We start from the raw sequence: 25,120 nt of genomic DNA, 5'->3' as shown, positions 1-25,120 counted from the left end.
TCTATCGATATTCCCATCCAAGTGCACAGACTCCCTGAAATATGAGGGACATTAAAGGCCATGGCATCCAACCCTCTCCTTTTCCACCTGAGAAAAATGAGGCCTATGGAGGTGATATGACTTGCCTCAGGTCACACAAATAGCATCACAGTTAGAATTTGTACATTTTAAAATTTTAATTTAATTTTTAAATTAAAAAAAATCTATACATTTAAAAGCATTATTCTGAAGAGTCTATAGTTTTTTTTTGTCAGATTGCCAAAGGGGATCCTCACGAAGTACAAAAGGTCAAGAACCCCTGGGCTAGAGAGAGAAATAAATGTCTTAATTGCTGGTACTACCAGCGAGGGGTTCAGGATGAATGAAAGAGCTTGCATTTGCCACATTATTGTTGCTCCTCTAAAAGAAGGATGAATGAGTGAATCCAGACCATACTGGACATAGGAAGAACCAGAAGTTTTCTGGTGTGAGGGAGTTTGGTAAGTGAGTGGGAGACTGTGTCCTGACCCCTCTCCCCATCCCCCACCAATGGATGAAATCAGATCCACAGAAATAGAGAAGCTGGGAATGATCTTACCAGGATGGGGTCAGAGAGACACAGTGTCTGGGTCCTGACTCCTCCTCCAACCCACCCTACCAAACCAAAACCACAACAAAAATCCAGGTAGATAGGTTTGAGACATCTTGCCAGACATCATTATCTCACCTTTAAATGACACTTCTTACACTCATTTGATGACCAAACTGTTCAGAAAACTGAATATAGCTCTATATGCAATATTCATATAAATACCAAGAGCCCAACTTTATTCAAGAAAAAAAGAGAAAAGTTGACAAAGACAATTTATAAAGGAATCAAATGCCAAGGGACAGTCACTTTTTCACTATTTTAAAAATCACAGGTCTTTAAGGAAAATTGCTAGGCTTTTCAAATGCGGTACTGCTTACATTTGGACAGAAAACTAAAGCTTGTAGCCCTTATGGTATATTTGTTCCAGAAAGCATACTCCTTCAAGTTATATTGGAAGTCAACCAGAGGGAGAAGGCCTAGGTCTTTAGCATATGACACAGCGTCCCTTCTTTTTTTTGGTCTCATTCAGTCTGTTCCCTAGAGACTTGATTTGCTTTTGAAGCTCCTCAGTTTCATTTGCGAATCCTCCTTTTAGTAACAGTTCCTGTTCCTAAAGAGAAACAAATAGAATTTAAGAGCATGGAACAAAAAAGGACAACACATGAGTTCTGGGAATGTTGCCCATGTTATCTAAGTAAGCAGATCTCCAGAAATTCTAAATGAGCTGTGAAGTGTTTGCCTATGGCTATGGACTGGAGTGAAAAGAACTGGAGAAGGGGCCAGAATGACAGCTTCTGCCAGCAATGGCCCTGGGGCACAGAGGGTAAGGTAGGGGAGAGTAGAGAGTAAGGAGAGTAGAAGGCAGTTGGTAGAGAAGCCAGGCCAGAAGAGCACAGGCTGAGTGTCCACACCAGCATCTGCAATAGCGAATGGGCCTGTGACCTCAGGCAGGAGCTACTGGTATAGATCAGAATACAGGCTAGATGCCACCTTCCTGTGCCTGCCTTCTCCCTCTGGAAGAGGACCTGGCTGTTTTAAATCTAGGGGCTTCTGCCTCTCACGGTAGTAAAAAAAAGTCCATAGACATACAAGGGTATAAAAGCAAAGTTTATCCAATGGATGAAGAATAAGTCAATAAAAACTCCAATGCAATTAATCAGTTCTTATTAATATCTTATAAGATATTAACTATCATTGACATAGTGTTTGGAGATTGGCAAAGCCCTCTGCTCACCCCACACCAGTGAAGTGGGTCATGAAATGATTTGACCATTTTTTACAGGAGGAAGCTAAGAGATGGATAGGTTATGAGATTATTAAGCTCATTTGGAGCCGCGTATCAGTGCGTGATGTCAGGTTCAGCCTTCAGACCAAGAGAAGAAAGGAAAAACAAAGGAGTGAACACCAGAGGTGAGAGAAGAGATACCAAGAGAGAAGGATGTACAAAATTAGTGCATTGAAGAATTGAAAGAGCCTCAAAGAGGGAACAAAAGAATGGAAGACACAAAAGAACAACCAATGAGAATACAGAGCCACATCAAAGTAAAAAATGGAATTAAGAGAGTTGGACAAAAGGAAAAGGATAATGAACAAGATATTGAAGAAAAACTCCTCATGTTCCCCAAACCAAAACCAAAATTGACAACAATGGAGGATGAAGATAATAGATCAGGAAGATCAGACACTAGATTGATTGTGACTCTAGAGGGTATTGACAAAAAAAGAAAGATTCAACTCCATAATGAAGATATATGTAAGCAGAGAAGATTTCCCAGAGTATATCAGAGCTGACAACACCCCACAAGTGAAAAGAAATCATAGGACTTCATTATGAAGAAATTAGAAACTCCAGCCTCCAAGATAGACCATTATCAAATTTTACAATGTTAAAGACAAAGATTAAAGTATCAAGAAAGGAAAATGAAATTAATTTTTAAAAAGGATGGTCCACATTTTCCCAGAGTTCTTAGCTATGCCAGGAAAAAAACAACTATGGTTTGTTTTATGCATACATGTATTCATATATCCATACAAACATATATACATATGATCAAGTTTGGGGAATAATTAAATATCATAATTATTTCCCCTTCAAGAGTAAAGTACATATATGTATATACATATATTTATATGTATATATGCATATATATATAAGTGTGTATATATTATATAAATATATAGTATTTATAAAGTATACATACTTTATTCTTGAAGGGAAATAATTGAAATGGAAATTATATATAATTTATTTATATAAACTTTGTATATACACACTGTAATACAAACTATAGTCTGTGTATATGTATATATAAATTACATATATACATAATATAAATTAAAGTATATGTGTGTGTCTGTACTTTAGTCTTGAAGGGAAATAATTGTAAGGGAAAATTAAATATTCTCTGAACTTAATCATTTTATCTGGATACAGAAAATGCCAGTCAAAACCCAAACAGACCTCAAAGAATTTCTTTTACAAAAGCCTGCAGTTGACTAGATCTGAGGAAAGTCTGATCTAGGGAGACCAGATATGGTACAGGGAGATTTCCTGTTCCACAAACCACTCATTTCTCAGCAAAAATAATAGGATACTTTAGGTATGCCATTATATATGCTATGAAGTATGGCAATTGATCTTTTGTAAGAGAAACAGAAATAATTTAAGATGAGATAAAAAGTGTATTATAATTTTAAAAAGACAAAGTAAAAGTAAGGTTATAGATAAAAATAGTATTTTAAAATGACAAAGTGATGAAAAGGGGAAGTAAGGAAAGGAATTGGCAATTCTGAAATAAAAATTCTTATTTCTAACAAAAATGGAGTGATAATTATATAGGAGGAAAGATTTAAACAGTAGTTTATGAAATCTAAATATAATTTGTTTTAATGATTGATTAATTAATTGGTTGGAAGAGTTGAAGATCACCCAAAGGACAAAGGAGATATTCATAATGGGCATGAGTAGGTATATTACCAATGATGATTTGCTTAGAACAGTCATCATAAGGGATGCTATTAGAGAAGTTTTATTTGAAAAGACCATGTGGTAAGAGTGAGCAAATATCAGTAGACGCTTCACATACTTCATTAATGTTTTTGTCAAGAAAATTCAAAGAAGGTGCCCAGTGTTTTGTTGGCTCCTCTATGAAGGATTTATATGAGACCATGGTCAAGAGTTGACTCAGATGAGAGGGCATGGCTTAGATCATCTCTGAGGTCCCTTCAAGCTCCAAAGTTCTTAGAACCTTTTTCTGTACCATATTTTAAAGATTGGAAACTATTTCATATAAATGAACTCATGGATTACATACCTTGAGTTTCAGAGCCAGGGCCCTTTCTTGCTCTGCTATCAGCTGTTTCCTTTCTGATTCCATCTTTTCAGTCACCTGCTTTATATGCTCCTGGTAGCTTTTTTCCTTCTGCTCCATAATCTCCTGGTTCTTCTTATGCATTTCCTCCAACTGCTTTGCAGCTGCCTCTGCAGCCTGAGCTTTCACACGCTCCACTGAGGATGATAGAAAAAATTGGGGAAAATTGAAGAGAGGTGAAGGATCTGTGATTTGTTATCTCAATTTAAATGACTTGACTTCTTGGCCTTGATTACAGACAATCTCCAAGACTGTAACCAACAAACAAGTGGACATAGATCCCTACAGACACAAAAGGTTTGGGTAATAAGAAAGAACTCTTTCTGGATATTAATATTCAAGTCATGTTAAAGTAACCTATGGAGGGCTTGCCAGACAATCTAGGACCACATTCATGGACGTCTCACCTTCAATATCTTTTTCCTTTGCTGAGAGTGACTGGTCTGCCTGTAGTATTGCATCAGCTACATCTTCCTTGGACTTCAGGTATTCCTGCAGAGTCTGCTCAGCCTGGCAATGGGAAGATGGTGAATTACAAAAAGGAAATAATGCTCTTGGGGTATAGTCAAAGGTTGGCTGCTCATGGGTGACACTGGCCTTGACAATGGGCCAATCTATTTAACATTTGGCATTACTGTCTTTCACCTCAGGGCTTAGACATAGATCCTAAGGTTCCCTCTTCACCCCTAGCCTGAATCAGTTGCTAATTCACCTGTATCCCCTTCCTGGGCTTCTGGTAGTACTTCTGTTTCAGCTCCTTGGTCTTCTGCAGAAAGAGACTATAGCCCCCTGGTTTAGAGAAGTCTCCTTGCTGCACTGCTTCCTCCAGAGGCCTGAAAATGTCCTGAAGCAAAGCTCTGCACCTTTCTGTCGACTCCTTCAGGTTCTTGTTACAAAAGGCATCTCGCTTGACATCTAGCTGGTTCTTTAGAGCAACATAAAGGAAATGAGGTGTAAAGGGTACAGTTGGGAGAATATCAAGAGCTTGTCAGAATTTCTAGCAATGCATCCTCCTCCCACCTATGTATGTTCAGAGGCATTCCCAGAGGGATCATATCCTGGTTCTAGACTTGCTCTTATAGGATCCTGATAAATCTGTTCTAAGAGATTATGGGAAGAGGGCATATCAGTCTGGGCAATTTGTAATTTTCTAAAGCCCTTTTTCTTTATTAGGACTACAATCTTAATCCTTAAAAGTCTTTCATGTGTAACCTTCAATATCTCAAAATTAATAATAAATATTACAGTATCATAGTCAACCAGCATCTTTAAGAAAACAGTTGCCATGTGAATCCTTTACTTAAAGGAGTTTGCAAATGGACTTTCAGGGTCACATGACTGCCTGAAGACCATGACAGGAAGATCCCCATTTTCCTTTCCAGGCCCTTTGGCCATCTGGTGATGCCTACAGGCCTCTTCTCAGATAATTTTTAAAAATGTGTAACCTACGTAAGGTTAATATAGTTATAGCATTTTTAAGAAGAAATTTTAAGAACCTCAGGTTAGAGATTCCTATACTAGCATCTTTAGAGAAAATAATTGCTATGTGGCTCTTTTCATTAAAGAAGGTTGCAAATGGACTTTCAGGGTCACATGACTGATTACAGACCATGACCTTAGACTCTATCAAGCTAATTGCTTACTCAGAGATTTTTTTTTCTTTTTGGGCGCACCCTCCTTTCCATGAAATAAATGAACAAGCCAAATTACCCTCAATTCCTTCTGGAATTTCTGGTCCACATCCTTGAAAGAATCCTTGATGAACATTTCGATGGCTTCCTTCTCACAGGTGGCATGTATGTCCAACAACTCCCGAAGGGTTTCTGTGGGGAACTGGACCTTTTGTTTCATCATCTCTTCATAGTGTGTAAGGGCCCTTTGAATTGCCGCTGAGTTCTCTATCTGAGCCAGTGCCAGGACTGCGTTCTCCATACAAGGCATGTCTCCACTGGTGATGGCCGTGACATAGGTCAGGACTAGATTCTCTAGACCTATAGAGAAAACAAAAATGGAAGAGGTCAGAACTATTAGGGGAATAGTCAGAGCCTATCATGCTAAATAATGGGTATCTATACTTCACTTTTATTACATCTTAATTATTGCACCATTGGTGAAGGATTAGGCATGACATGTAATACAGGATGTTTTCAGATTACCTTTTCCTAGCTCTCCCTTTTTATTATATTTTAGGGAATTTATTTACCCTTTCAGGGGAATTTCTGAAGGGAGAAGGAGTATCCATAATGGTAAAGAATAGGTGAGAGATCATAGACAAGAAACTGACAAGGTCTTTTGTTATCTAATGCAGCAGATTATATCTTTGTTGGGGGCTCTCCTGTGGGGTGTTCTCTCTTCTACTTTCCTCTCTTGTTCTCTTAAAAACAGCAGAAGAAAAGCACTAGAAGGATGAATAGGAAGGAGAAAGGACTCACGGGGTCCATTGACTGTGATGCCTCCCTGGAGAGTTTTCACATTGGAATGCTTGAAGATATAGGAGCAGAAGTTTTCAACTTGTTTCACAAATTCAGGATCCAGTTCACTGTCATGAAGTGTCTCCAGCTGGGAAAGCTTCTTTCTTTGGGCAGGTCGGTCGAAGATAAAGCATTTCTTGTTGGGGAAGAACTGGCGGATACACTGACGAGGTAGGTTGTACATTTTAAATTCCTCAGGTTTACCTGAGGGAAGGGAAAGGAGTCTTATAATATAATAATGAAGCCTGGACTTCAAACAAGCTTTCTAAAATTGTCCCCTTTCAGGGACCTGTATTTGTGCTGAACTAAGCTTATTTGTGCCTAGGTTGACTCCCCATTAGAATGTGAGCTCCTTGAAGGTGGGGACTGTTCCCCACCCCCACCCCCATTGTAGATCCAGTGTTCAGTACTGTGCTTGGCACAATAAAGATGCTTAATAAAAGTTTGTGGATGGTAATGATGACGATAATAATTATGATGAAAAAAGACAAAGGACTTGTTCCAAAGATAGGAGAGGGGTTTGGTTTTTCAAGGAAACCAATATTCTAGACTTCATCCAAGATGTAATAATGTTCCAGGTCTCCAAGTAGGCAGGGAACCATAAGTAGAGAAATATATATATACAGAATATAAAATAAATTCTAAAGGTTTCCCCTTCCTCCCTCCCCTCACTTTCCACATCACTGCCCAATTCTCAAGCCCAGGAACCTTTCTTAGGCTGCAGTGCATTCTCCAGGTACTCATCAGGGGTGATAGGTTTCCCATTCATTTCCAGCTCCAAGGTGAAATCACGCACAGTCCACACAAACTCTGGAAAAAAGCACACAAATTCTGAGGAGTTTTCTATCTCATCAGTGTTGGGGGCAGATTTGCTCTTGATGCATTCTGACAGCTCAGTCACATAGCTGGGGAATTAATTAAGGAAATATGGCAGGAAAAAAGCGCTGGCCCTTGTTCCATAATTCCTTTAATTCTCTGAAATCTTTTACTTCCCCTTGGCCCTGAACCAATTAGTTACTTTTTCAACACGAAGATAAGTAATTTCTCCAGAGCATATATGCATATATATATATATACATATACATACATATATGTAAATATATGTATCTATGCTTTTATATGTGTGTGAATACACACATATGTACACACAAGAACATGGGCTTCACAGAGATATCTGGGGAAAGTGAAGGTCCTCCCCTCCTCCCTTCCCCAAGTGTACTTTTCCCCCAAAACACAGAAAGGGTACTGCAGCTGGTCCATGGCCTGCTGGTTGATGGTGCCCATGCTGTTGTAGACAAAGGTGCTGCTCAGTAGCACGGCCAGGGCAAAGATCCACGTGTCATTCTTGTTGTCACCCTAGAAATCAGAACACATTTCCTGGTCTTATTACCTGTTACTTTTCCACTCCCATGGCAGCTCCTGGCTTAGCGTACCTATATAGCAGGTAACAATCCAGCTCCCTTGGGTTTTTGTAGGCCTAAGACCTATAATAGCACTAATGTACTCTCTTTCATATTCAGTCATGAACAGTCTCTTCCCTTCTCACCTTCTCCACATCACCCAGACCCTCAGTGTCCAGGAGAACGAGGGTGTGATTTGGCTTCTTGGGATGAGGAACACACCACATCCAGATGCCCTTGGTGTGAGACTGCACTGTGGAGCCAAGGGAGAAACCTGCACAAAAGTTTAGAGAGATGAGCATGGAGCAGTCTGGGGACTCTCATATTGGATGAGTATTTTGGAGATTAGGACAGCTGTGTAATGTTAATCACTCACTGCAAGAAGATTGGTCATTTTCTCATAGTAATGAAGAGACCAGATTACACATGATAGAATCAGTACTGTAGGTCTAATTTTTTGTTTTTTTTGCAGGGCAATGAGGGTTAAGTGACTTGCCCAGGGTCACACAGCTAGTAAGTGTGAAGTGTCTGAGACCGGATTTGAACTCAGGTCCTCCTAAACCAGGGCCAGTGCTCTATCCACTGCACCACCTAGCTGCCCCTTGTAAGTTAACCTCAGAGAGATACAAAATAGACCTTTTGCCCAATCATTGCAAGTTAGGATCATTTTGTTGTGCTTCAGAGATCAGTAGAAATGCCTAGGAAGTTTTCCCTTATTGATTTCCTATTAATTAGTTAATTAATCCACCCATCTATTCATTCATTCCATTTATTTAACTCACTTTTACTGAACACCTTCTTTGTGCAAGGCATTCTCCTAGTATGAGTGATATGAATGATACAGTGATAAACAGAACAAGGTTTCTTCTTTCATGAAATTCTGTGTTCTTAGAAGATATGAGACAGTCATAGAAAAGTATGTTAAAAAAACCCAAATATGCCTTAAGAATGTATAAAATTTGAATGGAATTAATTTTTTAGGGATTAATTAAAATTTTTTTTGATGAACGGAATTCAAGGAAGGGAAATTTCATTTCTTGGTCTGGGGGTCTAGGATTTCTTCAGAGAGGAAGGAGGGGCACCTAAACTGGGATTTTGACCTTTGGAAATATGGCCAGGAGGAAGAGAGAATAGTGTCAATGAAGATATAGAAATATATAATGGTTCAATTGTAGAATATGTGAAGGGGAATAGCATAAAATATATCTTGAAAGGTAGAAGGGAACCCAGAGATTACCGGATCCTACACTTAGAGCTGGAAGGGACTTTTGAGATCATCTAATTTCACAATTTCATTTTGTAGATGAAGTCAGAGAGACAAAATGACCTAATTGTAAATAAGGGAATGGGTTCCTAAGCCCAGATCCTTTGGCTCCCTTTGCTTTTCCCTCAGTACCACACAGCCTTCATTGTAAAGTTTATTAGAATGCTCTTATAAATGATTGTCACAGATATCCTCTTCCCAAAGGGCATCTCGAGTCATTCTAAGGAGAAACTAAGTCTTTGTGGCATAGATCAGAGGTTATGAGGCCTCAGGTCAGGAAGACCTGGGTTCAAATCCCACCTCTAATCCTTACTAGCTGTGTGGCTATTGGCAAGGTCCTTATGTCTCAGTTTCTTCTTCTGTAAAGTGTTGATAATACCAGTCGTCCCTGCCACATAGGCTTGTTTTGAGGCTCAGATGGAATAAGGTATGTAAAATGCTCTGTAAATTGTAAAGTGATATATCTATATCTATAGATAGATAGATATACATATAAACAAGTATACATACATATAAAAATAAATATTCATACATGGAAGTTATATATTTGTATATGGCATTTAATATATACACATTGTTTATTATAGTTTATGTATGCGTTTTGCATACATATACAAATATTATGTTACATATATGTACACCACATGCACAATTCTATAATTCATCACATTGTACACACACAGTATATATTAGTTATCATACATGTGCCTGTTATTAAATATGTACTTATTACACACATAATATATACACAATATATATATATTCATGTCTATATGTCAGTTATTTTAAGGCAAAGTGGAAAAAACCTCTCCTTTGTCTTCCAGATTACCCCAGGGGGTTTAAAGCAGAGGTCAGAATGAGACCTTGCCTTTCTACCTCTATTCCTCCTTGTTAAAAGAAGTCACCAAAATGAATAATGTGCAGTTATGTGGTAAAGTACTAACTATACATTCCATACTTTGCTGGTTGCACGTACCTGATTTCTTCCCTGCCAGCTTATTCATCAGGTAGGACTTGCCAGTGCGATACAGGCCGACAATGGCCACCACCACCACAGGCTCAGTTATTGAAGAAAGAATCTCCAGCGATTTCTGGTTCACTGTAAGTTGTCCTTTCATGTTCTCAATTAGACACACTGGGGCTGGCATTGGGACATCAGAGGCCATGTTGAAAATGGTATGTTCTCTGCAAATGGAAAGTCTGGTCAAACAGACACTGAGATGCCCAATTGTTATTTCTCAATACTGAGGCAAGATATATAACCCACAGGACTGATCTCCTGCTATCATTTGTGACTCCTGTCTCCCTTAAGAACCAGAGAATTTTCTGATCAAATCCGCCCAAACATTTGTGACTATATAGTTTCTGTCTCTTTAAATCTAGTCTACAAGAGAAAGCAGTGATGTCTACTCTATTTCTCTCAATTTGTGTGAATCTGAACTGTAGGACTGTATGATTTAAACCCAGATAAAGCCTTATAACATATATAATGCAATCCACTCTCATAGTACATATGAGGAAAATTAGTCCCAAAGAAGTTCAATGATTTGAGATCATGAAGGTAGTTAATAGTATGGAAGCATATCAATTAAGGATTCCTATTTCTTTTAAAATATTAAGAAATAATATTAGGATTGTGTCCTGTCCTACATTCCTTAGTCTCACTTGGATGGAAAACCTAATCTGCATTTGATCAAATTCTAAAGAATCACAGCCCTGAACTGAAATCTTTTTGCTTCATTCTTGCATAAGGCCTGATCTCTTTCTCAAGGGAAGGGCTTGAGTGACTCAAGAAGGAACCTTGGGTCCCTAAAATTAATAAGGATAATAATGGAACTAAGATGAGGAATGTACTTCAGTTCATTTCAAGAAGAGCAGCACCCCTTTTGTTCACCCTTAACCAGAATGACCTATTTTAGGGAAATGATTCTTCATCCTGTAGAAGTTATTACAGAATAATGCCTAAAAATACATAGAATTACAAAGAAAACAAATTTCATGGCAATAGAGTTCTCAAAATACCTAACAAAAAACTTATGGATCCCAGGTTCTGAGTATCACTAGGAGGTTCCCTTGTTATTTCTTCCACCATCCTCTCTAATAGTTAATGGGAATAAGTGGGTATGAGAATGAGTAGGTATATAACAGTGTCATGGCAAGAGTCAATGGGAAAAGATTTACTTTCCATATTGATTTTGCATTGGTACCTTCCTTCATTATTTTATTCATTAACTGGGTGGCATTTATACACGTAATAGTGACTGAATTCCTCTGGGAGCTATAAAGATGTCTAAGAACATGATGAAATCTAGTCCTCTGATATTGATAAAACACCAAAGTATGCTATTTTTCATTTTCTGTCTTTTTTCTTTTAATCAAGTTTATCATACAAAATGACAAATATGGTCATGTTTAACATTATCATACATGTATAAGCCATATCTGATTGCTTGCTGCCCGGGGGGGAAGAGAGGGAGGCAAGGAGGAATAAAAATTGGAATTCAAAACTATAATTGAAAATGTTTATTATATAAAAAGAGTTTGATAATGTATTTTGACATAATTGGTATTTTTGAAGATTTATGTATTTTAATTTATGCATTTAAAAGCATTATTCTTAAATGGGAACCACAGACTTCACTAGACTGGCTAATAGCTCTGTGGCACAAAATAGCTTGAGATTCCCTGAATTCTTGATTCATTCAACTCATTTAAAATGCTTCACCTTCTCCTTTCTTGTTCTGCCTTTCTTGTCTCTGGTCTCTGTCCTTCTGATTTTTGTCTAATGCCCCTCTATTTTTCTGATCCAGATTCTGCTAACAGTCAAGGTGTCCTGTTGCCTTTATTCTGGCTAGTGCTATGAGGTGACATCTCTTGGTACACCATAATTCTTTACTGTGGTGAACCGAGTTTTTCTAAGAGCACTACATTTAATTGTGGATTTGGCTTTGCTTTGGAGCTTCAGCATAGGGTGACTGTATGAAAGAGCAATATTAAAAGTCACTGATTTCAGAGTTGCCAGATGTTGCCCTGGCCATTGAGTCCAACTATAATTTCAGCAAGAATCTTTCTTACAATATCAATGAGAAATTATCATCCAGTTTTTTGTTGTTGTTTTTTTCCGTGAAAACCTCCCAAGAGGGGAAACCATTGTCTTTCAATAAAGCCCATTATTTTTCAGGGCAGCTCTAACTGTTATGGTCAGTCAAAGGATCTGGGAAGTTTTGTCTGGTTCAGAGAAGACTCAGAGGGACACTCAAGCTGCCTCCATGTGTTTGAAGCATCCTGTTTGGTCCCAGAGGGCTGAACTGGCAGCAATGCGAAGAAGTCATAGGACAGGCACATCTAGGATTGATATAAGAAGTTGCCAACAAGCATTTATTAAGCAACTTCTATGTGCCAATCACTATATTAAGCACTAAGAATACAAAATAAAGCAAAAATAGTCTCTGTTCACAAGGATCTCACAGTCTAACGGGGAAGGTGACATGTAAACAACTATGTACACAGTTTCCTTGCAATTTGTTGTCATTCTGTTGTTTCAGTTGTGTCTGGCTCTTCATTACTCCATTTGGTATTTTCTTGGCAAAGATACTGGAGTGGTTTGCCATGTCAATCTCCAGCTCATTTTACAGAGGAGGAAACCGAGGCACACAGGGTGAAGTGACTAGCTCAGGGTCACACAGCTAGTAAATCTGGGGCAAGATTTGAACTCAGGAAGATGAGCCTTTCTGACTCTAGGCCTGGTGCTTTGTCCACTGCAGCATCACCTGGCTGCCCAGTTAGAACTGTGCAGAGGTAGAATGGGTTGCCTCATTGTAGTACATTCCTCCTCACTGACTGTGTTCAAGATGAGTTGACAGATGACCACTTATTAAGTATGTGATTGAAAAGATTTCTATTTGAGTTTTGATTGGACTAGGGGGTCCTTCAGGTCTCTTCCAGCTCTGAGATTCTGTGATCCCATTTGTGTCTTTGGTGGGCTTTTTTGTTTTATCGCCCCCTCCTGTGTTACACAGTGGTTTGCTACCAAATTAGATTTGAACCTATGTATGTGTGTATATATACATGCATGTATGTAAGTATATGCACATATACAATACACAAAGTACAGATAAGTATATACATATATCACACGTATTTTTATGTGAGACTTGAAATATAATATAATCATATACTTATACAAATTGTCAAGTTTTATATGTGTGTGAGTGTGTTTGAATAGGTACACCTGCCTCTATACACACTCAGGATATCCCAAAAGTCTTAGCACAGTTTCAAGTTATTAAAACTTAAAACTGCACTAAGACTTTTGGGATAATCTGTATTGTGGGTTACTAAAGAGACAGAAATGCAAAGCCGTGTGGTACAATGGAAAGAATGCCAGATTTGTGACCATAGACAAACAATTTTACCTCCTTGTCCTTCAGTTCTTTCTTTTGTTAAGAGGTAGGACCTGTTAAGGGTGGCCTCTAGAATCTTATAAATTGGACCTGGGAAATTATAAAACAGCCTGATCATTACTGTGTCTCTCACATATGGTTACTTCGAAAGCCTTACTTGGTCTGGTTGTCATTGGAAAAGAAGAAAAAGGTATTGTCCTTGATCTGTCAGTAGCCATTTGGTGAATCCTGAGCAACTTTTGGGTTTGTCGAGCCTTTACTAAATGTAACAATGGGGTCCCATAATTGACTGTTCGTTGCTTTACTTAACCAATCCCAAATGTTTTATCCTTCTGCCTGTCCCCTTTCTACCTAAACCCAACTTCATAGGACTCTGGATGCCCTTTTCTATACAAAGATAGTATCATCTGTTGAATGGAATGAAGGAGAAAAAAGAAGGCAGAGGGGGCAGCTAGGTAGCACAGTGGATAAAGCACCGGCCCTGGATTCAGGAGGACCTGAGCTCAAATCTGACCTCGGACACTTGACACTTACTAGCTGTGTGACCCTGGGCAAGTCACAACCCTCATTGCCCCGCCAAAAAAAAAATAGATACTAATAAATCTTAAATAATAATTTTAAAAAAGGAAGAGAGAGTAGAGGAGGAGACCAAAACGTGGAAGCAAGTAAAAAGGTGATTAAAAGGCACAATAAAGTCGGTGGCCATCAGATCAGGTATTTAGGAATCTAGCCATAGATGAAGTGGCTTAAGGCAGCTTTAGTGTCTTTGAATATGGATTTTTTTAAAAGGACTATTTAGAATGAGAGGAGTGATCCACCAAAGAAGACGGAAGGGTAGTAACTGACTGTTGCCAATATTTTTGGAAGATACCCTGTGGGATGTGCCCTTAAAGATGGCAAAGTCAGCAGAATTCATCATTTCTCTCCCAGTGGGAGACAGTGCCATAGTGGTGATAGTGCTGGACCTAGAAACAGAAAGATTTGGATTGGAATCCCACCTCAAATAGTTACTGGCTGTGTGACCTTGGGCAAGTCACTTCCTTTCTGGCCTCAGTGATCTATCTGTAAAACGGGGGAAGGGGGTCGGACTCAGTGACATCTAAAGTTTTTCCATGTCCAGACTGATAATCCTATGATAATACAGCCACCATTTCTGTGTGTGAATCACACATGGCTGTCTAGTTACTAACTTACCCAGCAAGGAACTCTACTTTGTTTTCATTTTCAGTGCACCTTCTCCTCTGTACAAAGTTGTTTTTAGTAGACTTATGAAAACTTGGAAAAGCTGAGGCCTTAGTATCACCAAGTGACTGGCATAAAGGATAGCTGAAAGAGTTCTTAAACCCATTTTATTTGTCCTTGGAAGGGGCCACATGGCTGGGGCTAGGAATACGTTGTATACACACCTGTCACCTACTGATGCCTCAGTGTCTTTCATCTACTTGGCTTTTCCTGTGTGGCTCTTTAGGTCAAGCCCTTGGGTGATTTTCAGTTTCTTTTGGGTGGCCCTGCAGTGGTATAAGGGTTGAGGCAAACAGAAGTGTCTGGGAGGCCTCCTCATGTGTGGGAAATCCCTCCTCCATTTAGAGCAGGGCTTCACTTTTATGTGCTTGGACCCTTGGTAACAGTCAGGTGAAGCCTAGAGACCCTTCCTCAGATAATGGTTTTGAATGCATAAAATGAAATACCCCTGTTACAAGAGAAGTCAATTATATGACATACAGTTATCAACATATCCTCTGAACTTTCTTAGGGGAAATTATGAAGCCCTGCTTTAGACTCTGTGCTGGGCTTCTTCTAGGACACCTTCAATGAGGATATATCTGTTTTTATGCCTTGATATTAATAATTGGAAGGTTACTCTTGTTTACTAATCTATTACTAATAATAGCTAGCATTTATATAGCACCTACTATGTGCCAGGCACTGTGCTGACAGCTTTAGAAATCACACTTGGTCTTTACAGCAACCCTGAGAGGGAGGTGCTGTTATTATCTTCATTTTATGGGGGAGGAAACTGGGGCAGGTAGAGGTTCAGTGACTTGCCCAGGATCACACAATCTGGAGCTATGTTTGAACTCAGGTCACCCTGACTCCAGGCCCAGTGTCTGTGCACTGTAGCATCCCCTAGGGTCCCCACCTAGATTCTCTCCCTCCTTGCTCCTGATGGTTGATTTTTGACTGGGCAATGGGGGGAGTACGATGGTGGTGGTGAGGGAAGGAGAGGTCCCTTGACTGACATCTGACATCTGACATCTGAGTTGCCCTCTAGCGCCTTCTCTTGACATACAAGAGACAGTGCTATGGAGGGAAAGAAAACCTTCTCCCTGGTTTGGGGTCTGAGCTCTGCCACTCACTTCCCACTGTGATGTTGGGCAAAGCACTTAAACTCCTTAGTTCCGTTTCCCTGATTGTAAAAAGAGGAGGATGGGGGCAGCTAGGTGGCTCAATGGGCCCTGGATTCAGGAGAACCTGAGTTCAAATCTGGCCTCAGACACTTCACACTTACCAGGTGTGTGACCCTGGGAAAGTCATTTAACCCTCATTGCTCCACCAAAAAGAAAAACAAAAACGGGAGGAGGATGCCAAATTTCTTTATTTGTAAGAGTGATTTGGGGGCTCAAATTAGATAATCTTTTTGAGCACAATAGCTAGCATTTTTATAGGGCTTTAAAGCATGCACAGAGCTTTAATTTATTATCCCATTTGATCCTTACAAAGCTGCTACCATCGCCCCCCCCCCCCTTTTACAAATGAGGAAATGGAGAATGAGAAGGCAAGTGACTTACCAAGGATCCTATTGTTAGTGAAAAGATAAAACAGAAAAGGGAGCTTTGAAGAGAAGGCAGTGCTGAACAGGAAGACCAAAAAGGCATCCTATAGATCAGGGCTCCTTAAACTTTTTCCACTGGAGTCCCCTTTTCCCACAGAGAAATGACCCTGGGTATGTAGGTACTTAAAATAGGCATAGAGAAACCTTTTACCATTGCCAACTATTTCGTGATATCCAGCCCCCCACCCCCCCAGCCCCGCGCACCTCCATTCAGTTAAAGGGGTTGTGAGTAACAGTTTAAGAAGCTGGGCTATAAGATAAAAGGTGATGCTCGAGCTTGGCCAGTGACTAGGGAGTCCTCTGCCAGCTGGACCTGAGAGAGGACACTGAGCCAAACACTGCCATGGTACTGAATGGACTAACCTGTGAATGTGGGATAAGAGGCATAGTAAGAAAGCCCAGGTGGCTGGCCCACCCAGTGAGTGAGGGAGTGAATAAGTTAGTGTGTGTGTGTGTGTGTGTGTGTGTGTGTGTGTGTGTGTGTGTGTGTGTGTGTGTGTGTGTGTGTGCGCGCGCGTGCAGGTGCATCATCACTCTGGGGATGTGATGTATGGATCCCGGGTGTAAAAGGGAGCCCCCAACCTGCCTTCGGGTTCCAGGGCTCTCGAACAGGGAATAAAGGTGCCCTTCACTAGCATATAAAAAGCCACCATGGAAGAGAAAATACAGGACAAATCCTTACCAGTTCCCGCTTACTCTGAGCGGAGCAATTTCTGTTTCCTCTGCTCTCCTTTACGTCCCCTACTTCTTGACTCTTGGTCTTTATTCTGATGTCTCTGCTTCTGAGCCTTGGGGGCTTCTGGGTTTTCACAATAAAGATTATTTTTTAAAAAAGGAACATCAGAAATTGCCACCTGATAACCATAAAAGGAGTTTGTTTTTTTGGGGGGGTGGGGTGAGGCAGATACTGAGAGCAGACTCTTTGGGGCCAGTCTTTCTCCGGTGCGTGGAATTGCAGGAGGGACAGGAAACATATGGGAGTGGAAAACAAATTCACACATAGCTTTGTAGGTTTTGTGCTTTTGAAGATTTATATCTTTTGGAATTAATTTCCAAGGAAAGAGAACATAATTGAAGGATGTTGTCCCCTTTCGCGATCTGGATCCCTTGGTCTCTTACTCGTTTCTTGGACCAAAGAAAACATCACTGCCCTATCAAAGTACCCCAGTGTCTACTTGAGTTTTAAGGGATCTTTTTCATTGGGTTGTTTCCTGGCACTTTGAATCAGGGTAAATAGAGAGGCTGTGATGTCTGGCCTAATAATATTGGGGTTGCAACTGAGGAGAGGAGGAGGTGGCTGAGAAGGGAAGTGCCTGGTTGAGAAAGAGGATGGAAAGCTTAAATGTGGTGACAGGAGAGGGACTTGGATCGAAGGGGTAGGAAGAGTCAGTCTAAATCAGGAAGGGACATAATTTGATGGGGGAGGGGGAAATGTGACCTGAGGCCTGAGGTTTGGTGGTGTGGGCCAGGGAAGGGGCAAACTAGGAAACTAACAAAGCAGAAGAGACTACTGGGAAATGTATCTTAAGGGTGACAGGGCATAAAGGATGACTGAAAGGAAAAGAGGTGTAAGGCTTGAGTAATAACTAGAGAGTATTCCCTGAGAAAAAGGCAGAGCCAAAGCTTCAGAACTGAAAGGGATCTCACAAGGCATCTGAGGCAGCTAGGGGGCTCAGTGGATAGAGCACTGGGCTGGCATTCAGAAGACCTTGGTTCAAATAGGACCTCAGACACTTACTGGCTGTGTGACCTTGGGCAAGTCACTTAACCTCTGTTTGCCTTAATCCACTGGAGAAAGAAATGCAAATCATTTCAGTATCTTTGCGAAGAAAACCTCATGGACTGCATGTTCCTCAGGGTCATGAAAAGTTGGACATGTCTGAACAACAGTAGATGGCTAGACAGGCTGACTCTAATCTGACCAACACCCTCCTTCCCACCTCCAACATACCTGAAAATGGAGAACTCCCTATGCCTACCTCTGTTGGAAGCAGCTAATTCCACTTTGGACACTTCTAATTGTTAGGATGTTTTCTCTTACCTGGAGCCAAAATCTGCTCTTGGCAAATTCTACCCATTGAGTACCTGTACTTCCACCACCTGGGTCCAAGTAGAAAAGGATAGATCCCAGAGATGGAGAGATCAGCCACAGAGCATTTGATGGGCATGTCTTTCCAGTAACAGAGGAAATGCGCATTTGAGTTCTATTCCCAGAGCAAGAGGTGGCAAGTTGGGGTGGGGGTACCAATGTAGATGGCAAGTGAAGTCCTTCCTGGATTCCTTCTGCAGGGACCCTGACAGTCCAGGCCCTGAAGTCTTTGCCAAAGAAGCAGAAACAGAACCAAGGAGAACACAGGCAGGAAAGGCCCCTGGGCCAGGTGGAGGACACACTCCATTTTAGTCATTTTGTATAAGAAAACCTGAATAAAAGAAAAAAATCAAAGAAAGTGGAAGATAGCATGCTTCATTCTGTGTTCAATCAATATCAGTTCTTTCTTTGGAGGTGGATAGTGTGCTTCATCAATAATCCTTTGGGACTGTCCTGGATCATTGTATTGCTGAGAATAATCAAGTCATACACAGTTCTTCATCAAACAATATTGCTGTCTCTGTGCACACTGTTCTCTTGATTCTGCTCACTTCACTTGACATCAGTTCATATAAGTCTTTCCAGTTCTTTCTGAAATCATCCTGCTTGTCAGTTCTTATAGCACAATAATACTCCATACTACACTTTGTTTACCCATTCCCCAATTGATGGGCTTTCCTTTGATTTCCAATTCTTAGCCACCACAATAAGAGCTGTTATAAATATTTTTGTAGAAATATTCTTAAATGACAAAAGGATATCCCTTTGGCAGTGATCTGGAGGATGGATTAGAGTAAGGAATGATTTGATGAATCAAAATCAATTATAAAGTTAATATGGAGTTGTTAAAGGCTAAAATTCTAGCTAAACTATCTAAAATATCTAATGAGTGGTCACCAATAAATTATAAGCTTTAGCAAGAGTTAGGCTTTTAAGCATTTATTAAGGAGAATAAGAATTTGGTAAAGAGAGAGAGAAAGGCCTACATTCATCTATCTATTAAAGGGAGAGCACATTTCTAGCTCTGCTCTCTACCAGAATCCAAAGGAAAAGAGAGTGAGACAGAGCACCAGTCTCTTCCTTCTTCCTCCCACTAACCAATGTCACTTCCTGACGCCAAAGAAAAGACTCCTGGTCTTGCCCTTAAAGACCTTCACTTCATGGCAGAATTTTCCTATAGTCAGTCTCCAGTAGGTGGCGTCATTCCAATCATTACAGTCCCCCCTTTGTTTCCTCAAAAACGGGGTGTTTCCGTGATGAAACAGTCAAAAATAACAGAATATAATAACCTTTGCTAACTAACAATATGTTAATAACAATATAGCAAAGGAATAGAGGAAAGTTTTGTCCAGAGGGGCAATTTTTTGTCCTCATGAACTGGTGCTTTGACCTTGGTCTTGCAAAGGGAGGGCCTCTGCAGAGAGTATGTGTAACAGATGGTGTATATTATAACAGAAAGAGAAAAAGAAAAACAACAACAACAAAACAAAACTGTTCATTTAAAGTCTCTGAAAGTCTTTTCTCAGATGTCCTCTAGTTGTAGTTGTGGAATGGAAGTCTTTTCAGGGGTTGATGTGTGGATGCTGGTAATCAGCTAGGAAAATTTCCTACAAAATTGAGCTTAACACAACTTTAAAATAGCTTTGTCAATAATCAAATCAAACAATGAAAGTTCTCAAAAACATGTCTAAGCGAATTTAGAATCTTAGTCGTTACACATGAAACATATAATAAAACAAAAATTGAAACATTCTTTAAAATTAATATTACTATAGTCCCTCCTTGTGGAGGGTAAATTGAGAAGACAATTGCTGCAATATTAATTTCTAAAAAGAATTTTTATCTTTGTTTCATCACTTTTTGCATCATCTGCCTAATTATCCTCATGCCATTATGAGAAATTAAAAAATCTAATATAATTGGTAACAGGTGTCAAGGCCAAATTCAACAGTGTATTTATCATGACACCTGAGATAATTATGGGGGTTACCATAAAAGAACAGAGAAATTATGGGATATGAGCATTCCCACACTTGAGCAATATGTACTGCCCATGCAGTATGCCAGGCTTAAAATAGATGGATGGAATATGTGTCCATTCCACCGAACATATTGGAGGAAATTGAGTCAGACTTAATCAGATGCATAGGATTGAGATGTCCATGGCATCAGGCATTTAGGAGGGGGCATAGAAGCCAGGTGTAGAATGAGATGGGTGGGATCAAAACTTCCAGCCATCTGTACAGTATTGTGGGGAAGAATAAAATAAAATATTAAACCAAGAGAATCCAACCTCAACATTTGTCGAAAGCCGTTCCCTCAGCCATACCTTGACTTCATGCATGTCTCCCCTCATGTGACAGTTTAATGTCTCCTCTTGCATGTATTCCTCTTGTGATTGGATGGCATCTTGGCCAACTGGCATCTGATAACTCAGAATAAAGGCAATTAATGTCTTAAATAATAAATTCCCATAATCCAAGTCTCATATGGATTTAAAAATTGAGGATAATAAATGCTTGCAAAAAATGTGAATGCACCTTGACTTAGAATATAATTATGCAACAATTTCAAATAATACCCCCTTTTTTACTTAGTATACAATTACTTTTGTGAAAAATCAGAACATATTTAAATACAAGTTAAAGCACAACACAATCTCAAAGAAAACTTTTTGAAAAAAGAAAACTTTCACAAATGTTCCCCTCTTTTTTTTTGGAATATGCTTATCAAAAATAACACTTTTAGAATCAATTTACACTTGCTATGGCAACCAATTTGCCAGGGAAATGCTTTAAAGAGTTTGATCAAATAATCAGTTGAGAGGAAAAAATAGCAAAAACAAACAACTCAGAATATGGGAGCACAATACCCCTAGAATTAACATTGTATTATGAAATCAAAACCATCTTGCAATGTTTCAAAATTAGATAGAAGAATGAATAAAAGAAAATACACATGGAACAATAAAAGACAATGAAATTCAAACTAGGGAAATCTAAATGAATATCAACTTAATATTAATAAGAGTATTATAAAACATAAACTTGATAACATGACTATAAAAAGCTTTTACAAATATTCTCCTTGTTTTAAAAACTAAGTATGAAACACAATCTCAAAAGCATGAAAATCTCTATGAAAATAGATCCATACCATTAATTTCAAAATGTAGATGTAATAGCATAGAAATGCTATGTAACCTCTGAACTGACATTAATACTCTGAGTGAATTCAGAACACTTTTGATTCTGGTATCTAAAATCCCCAATACTCATATCAATACCTTGCTGCTTACTTATACATTTCTGTAAAATATGTACCATTCCATGACAAAAGAAGCGGAGTCTTGAAATATGTTGATGATTGTCATTCTTATTCAGCTTAAGTTTTTCTTCTTTAACCCCTCTATATTGTCTGTCAGTCCATTCATAATACAAATGCTTTAGAAGGTTACTAATTAAAGATAAAAGCAGATTAGCAAAATTATGAACAAAACGAGCATATATGGAATTTAAAGGGTGTTCTAAGGATGTCTCAGAATCACGTTTCAGCTGAGGTAGGCCCGAAAATGCAGGTAGAGAAAGCTGTGCATGTGCATTAGATCTCTGGACTTCCCTGGGCAGGAGAATCAAGGAGAGGAGGGGGAGGAGGTGGGGTCCCTAGGGAAGGGGAGGGGACCACCTTTCCCACGTGGTGTACAGCCAGGGTTCAAACTCATGCCTGGGGTTCCCCTTCCGCCACTGCTGGGGGATTAAAAGGTTCTAGAGAAGCCTCCAGGCATGCAAAATTAGAGCAACAATTAGTGCTAGAATTTGGAAAAGCTGCAGAAACCAGAGGCTTCTCTGAAAAAGCATGGCTGGGAGAGGGGCTGTTATTTATATTCCCTTGTGTGAGCGCCTTGCTGGCTCTTCTAACAAAAGTAAAAATAAAAATAGAAAATCCACAAAAACAAAGCATTAATGTGATCTTATTTCCCATTTGTCTCGTTAAACAGACTAAAATAAAAAATAGGGTAATTAGGGAGTTTAAAACGTCCATTTGAAAAAAATTTAAAGGGAAAACAGCTGGCAATTCAGTAGTACTTCGGATTTAAAGGGACAGGGTAGGGGAAATTTCTTACCCAACCAGAAGATTAGAAGAGTGAGGTTCAGCTTTCCTCTTCATGTTCAGCCATCCGTTAAAAGCTAAAATTCTAGCTAAACTATCTAAAATATCTAATGAGTGGTCACCAATAAATTATAAGCTTTAGCAAGAGTTAGACTTTTAAGCATTTATTAAGGAGAATAAGAATTTGGTAAAGAGAGAGAGAAAGGCCTACATTCATCTATCTATTAAAGGGAGAGCACATTTCTAGCTCCGCTCTCCACCAGAATCCAAAGGAAAAGAGAGTGAGACAGAGCGCCAGTCTCTTCCTTCTTCCTCCCACTAACCAATGTCACTTCCTGACGCCAAAGAAAAGACTCCTGGTCTTGCCCTCAAAGACCTTCACTTCATGGCAGAACTTTCCTATAGTCAGTCTCCAGTAGGTGGCGTCATTCCAATCATCACAGAGTTTAAAATTGGTGTAGTGATTCCAGAAAGCACTTTGGAATTTTACCTCCTAACTCTTTCCACTGTGCATATGCTTTGAGCTCTCTATACCACTACTAGACCTAAAAGCTACAGAGATCACAGGAAGAAGAAAGGGAATCAAATGTATGAAAATATATATAGCAGCTCTTTTTTTGTGGTGGTGAAGAAATGGAAAATATGAGAGTGACCATCAACTGGGGAATGGCTGATCAAATTACTGTCTGTGAACGCAATGGAATGTTATTCTGCTCTACGAAATGACAGGAAACAAGATACAGAGAAACCCAGGACGTTTAGTATAAACTGATGCATGGTGAGTCTAGCAGAAATAGGGGCAAAATTTATACAACAACAATACAATAAGAATAATGTAGAGACAAATACATTTGAAATCCTTAACTCAGATCAATGTAATGATGAACCAGGATTCCAGAGGACTGATTATGAAACGTGCAACTGACCTTCTAAAAGAGAGGTGATGAACTCAAGGTGGAGAATAAGGAACATATTTTTGGATCTATCCAATGTGGGAATTTTTTTTTGCATATTAGTTAAATGGGTTTAGCTTTTTTTCTTTTTCCAAAATGATGGTGGGGGTAGAGAAAATAATAATGATAATTATAATGATCATTTATAGAGTACCTTAAGTTTAGTAAAGGTCTTTATAAATTCTATCTCATTTGATCATTACAACAACGCTGGGGAGTAAATGCTATTATTATCCTCACTTGTTCATTGAAAAGAAATTATTATTTTAAAAAAGGATTACACATTGTTCTTTACTTAGAAAACCAGAAAACATGCTAGGAATTTTTTCCCAGCTTTGAATAGTTTCTTTGAATCTGGCTTAAGTCTAAGGTCTTCTCTGTGCCTGCTTCCCCTGCTTCCTAAAAAGAACACCACTACCCAGTTCCCCATCACTCTTTGGGAAAATATTTTTTGAGTTCATGTAAGGACAGTTTATACTTTTTCCCTGACAACTTTGACGTAGAGGGAAACTGAAACTGGTTTGATTCTAGGAAATCAGCCCATTGCTGGGTTGTTTGTGAATGTGTTTATGCATGTCTCTATGAAGGGCTTTGAACAGCAAAGAGAGGATTCTGTATTTTATCCTACAGGTGACAGGTAACCTCTGGAGATTATATAATAGAGATATGACCCAGGCAGATGTACACTTAGAAAGATCTCTTTGATAGCTGAGTGTAGGATGGGCTGGAGTGAGGAGAAACATGAAGCCTGGAGAATAGTCGGAAGGGTGTTACCATAGTCCAGGCATGAGGTGAAGAGGGCATACACTAGGGTAGTCATCATGTCAGGAGAGAAGGTACATGAGAGATGCTGTGAAGCAGAATCCATAGGACTGGGCAGTTGTTTGGATTTGGGGAGTAAGAGAGAGTGAGGAATTGAGGATGATGCCCAGATGAAGAGCCTGGATGATGGAAGGATGGTGGTACCCTCAGCAGTCATAGGAAAGCCACCCAAGACAGAGAGAAAATGTGCCACCACAAGGGCAGTCGCCAGACCGAGAGAGCAAGCTAGCGTTCTGGAAGTGCCACAAGAGCTAACATTCCGGCATTGCCTCCACCTCCCTTCAGGGAGTATTCAATCTTTCCTCCCCCAAAAAGGGGAGGTCCTTCAAAAAGTGCCTATGGAGAGTTCTCCTTCTGACCTCAGTAGCATATGTAAGTTCAGTGTGGGCAAGGTGTGGCCTTTCCCAAATGAGTCAGCTAAAACACCAGTAATAACTTTATCACAAATAATTTTTACCACAGAGGAGACCCCTAGGCATGATCCATACCTAAGCTTTGTTGATTAGATTTTCTCCGGAAATCTTGGAGGGGTTAATTAAGCAAATAGTTTGACAAAAAACCTTATCGGCTTTGTACATATACACACATATACATATACATATATAGATATACATACTAGGTTGTTGTTGTTTTTCCTTTTTCAAAGATGACCAGGTTATTGGGGAGATGTCATGACTTGCAGTGAATTGGATTTAAGTGAGGGAGGGCTGTGCAAGGTCACCAACCTCACTTTCTCTTACAGAGCCATCTGGGTCCAGTGACAAGATATACACCAGGATGACTAGAGATGGCCCCAGATGTTTAAGGAAATTGGAGTTAAGTGACTTGCCCAG

General features: G+C 39.5%; 1 protein-coding gene across 5 annotated transcripts in view; it reads right to left on the bottom strand.

Moving 5' to 3' along the window:
* Positions 1-225: 225 nt before the first annotated feature.
* Positions 226-25,120, bottom strand: part of LOC122753280 (guanylate-binding protein 1-like) — a 47,443-nt gene continuing 22,548 nt past the window's right edge. The window contains exons 1-11 of one of the 5 annotated variants that reach the window (XM_044000620.1): positions 16,996-17,124; positions 10,054-10,262; positions 7,960-8,087; positions 7,660-7,769; positions 7,122-7,318; positions 6,375-6,617; positions 5,653-5,933; positions 4,655-4,867; positions 4,350-4,452; positions 3,886-4,079; positions 226-1,181 (exon numbers count right to left, since the gene is read on the bottom strand). In XM_044000620.1, coding sequence (XP_043856555.1) covers positions 1,056-1,181; positions 3,886-4,079; positions 4,350-4,452; positions 4,655-4,867; positions 5,653-5,933; positions 6,375-6,617; positions 7,122-7,318; positions 7,660-7,769; positions 7,960-8,087; positions 10,054-10,243 — 1,785 coding nt within the window. In that variant the 5' untranslated portion in view covers positions 10,244-10,262; positions 16,996-17,124 and the 3' untranslated portion in view covers positions 226-1,055. Of the gene's footprint in view, positions 1,182-3,885; positions 4,080-4,349; positions 4,453-4,654; positions 4,868-5,652; positions 5,934-6,374; positions 6,618-7,121; positions 7,319-7,659; positions 7,770-7,959; positions 8,088-10,053; positions 10,263-16,995; positions 17,125-25,120 lie in introns of those variants that run through there. The other 4 variants (XM_044000622.1, XM_044000619.1, XM_044000621.1 and 1 more) reach the window with 4 other exon arrangements.

Source organism: Dromiciops gliroides, chromosome 4, assembly GCF_019393635.1.
Source record: "Dromiciops gliroides isolate mDroGli1 chromosome 4, mDroGli1.pri, whole genome shotgun sequence".
NCBI lineage: Eukaryota > Metazoa > Chordata > Mammalia > Microbiotheria > Microbiotheriidae > Dromiciops > Dromiciops gliroides.
This window is presented reverse-complemented; position numbering and strand designations above follow the sequence as displayed.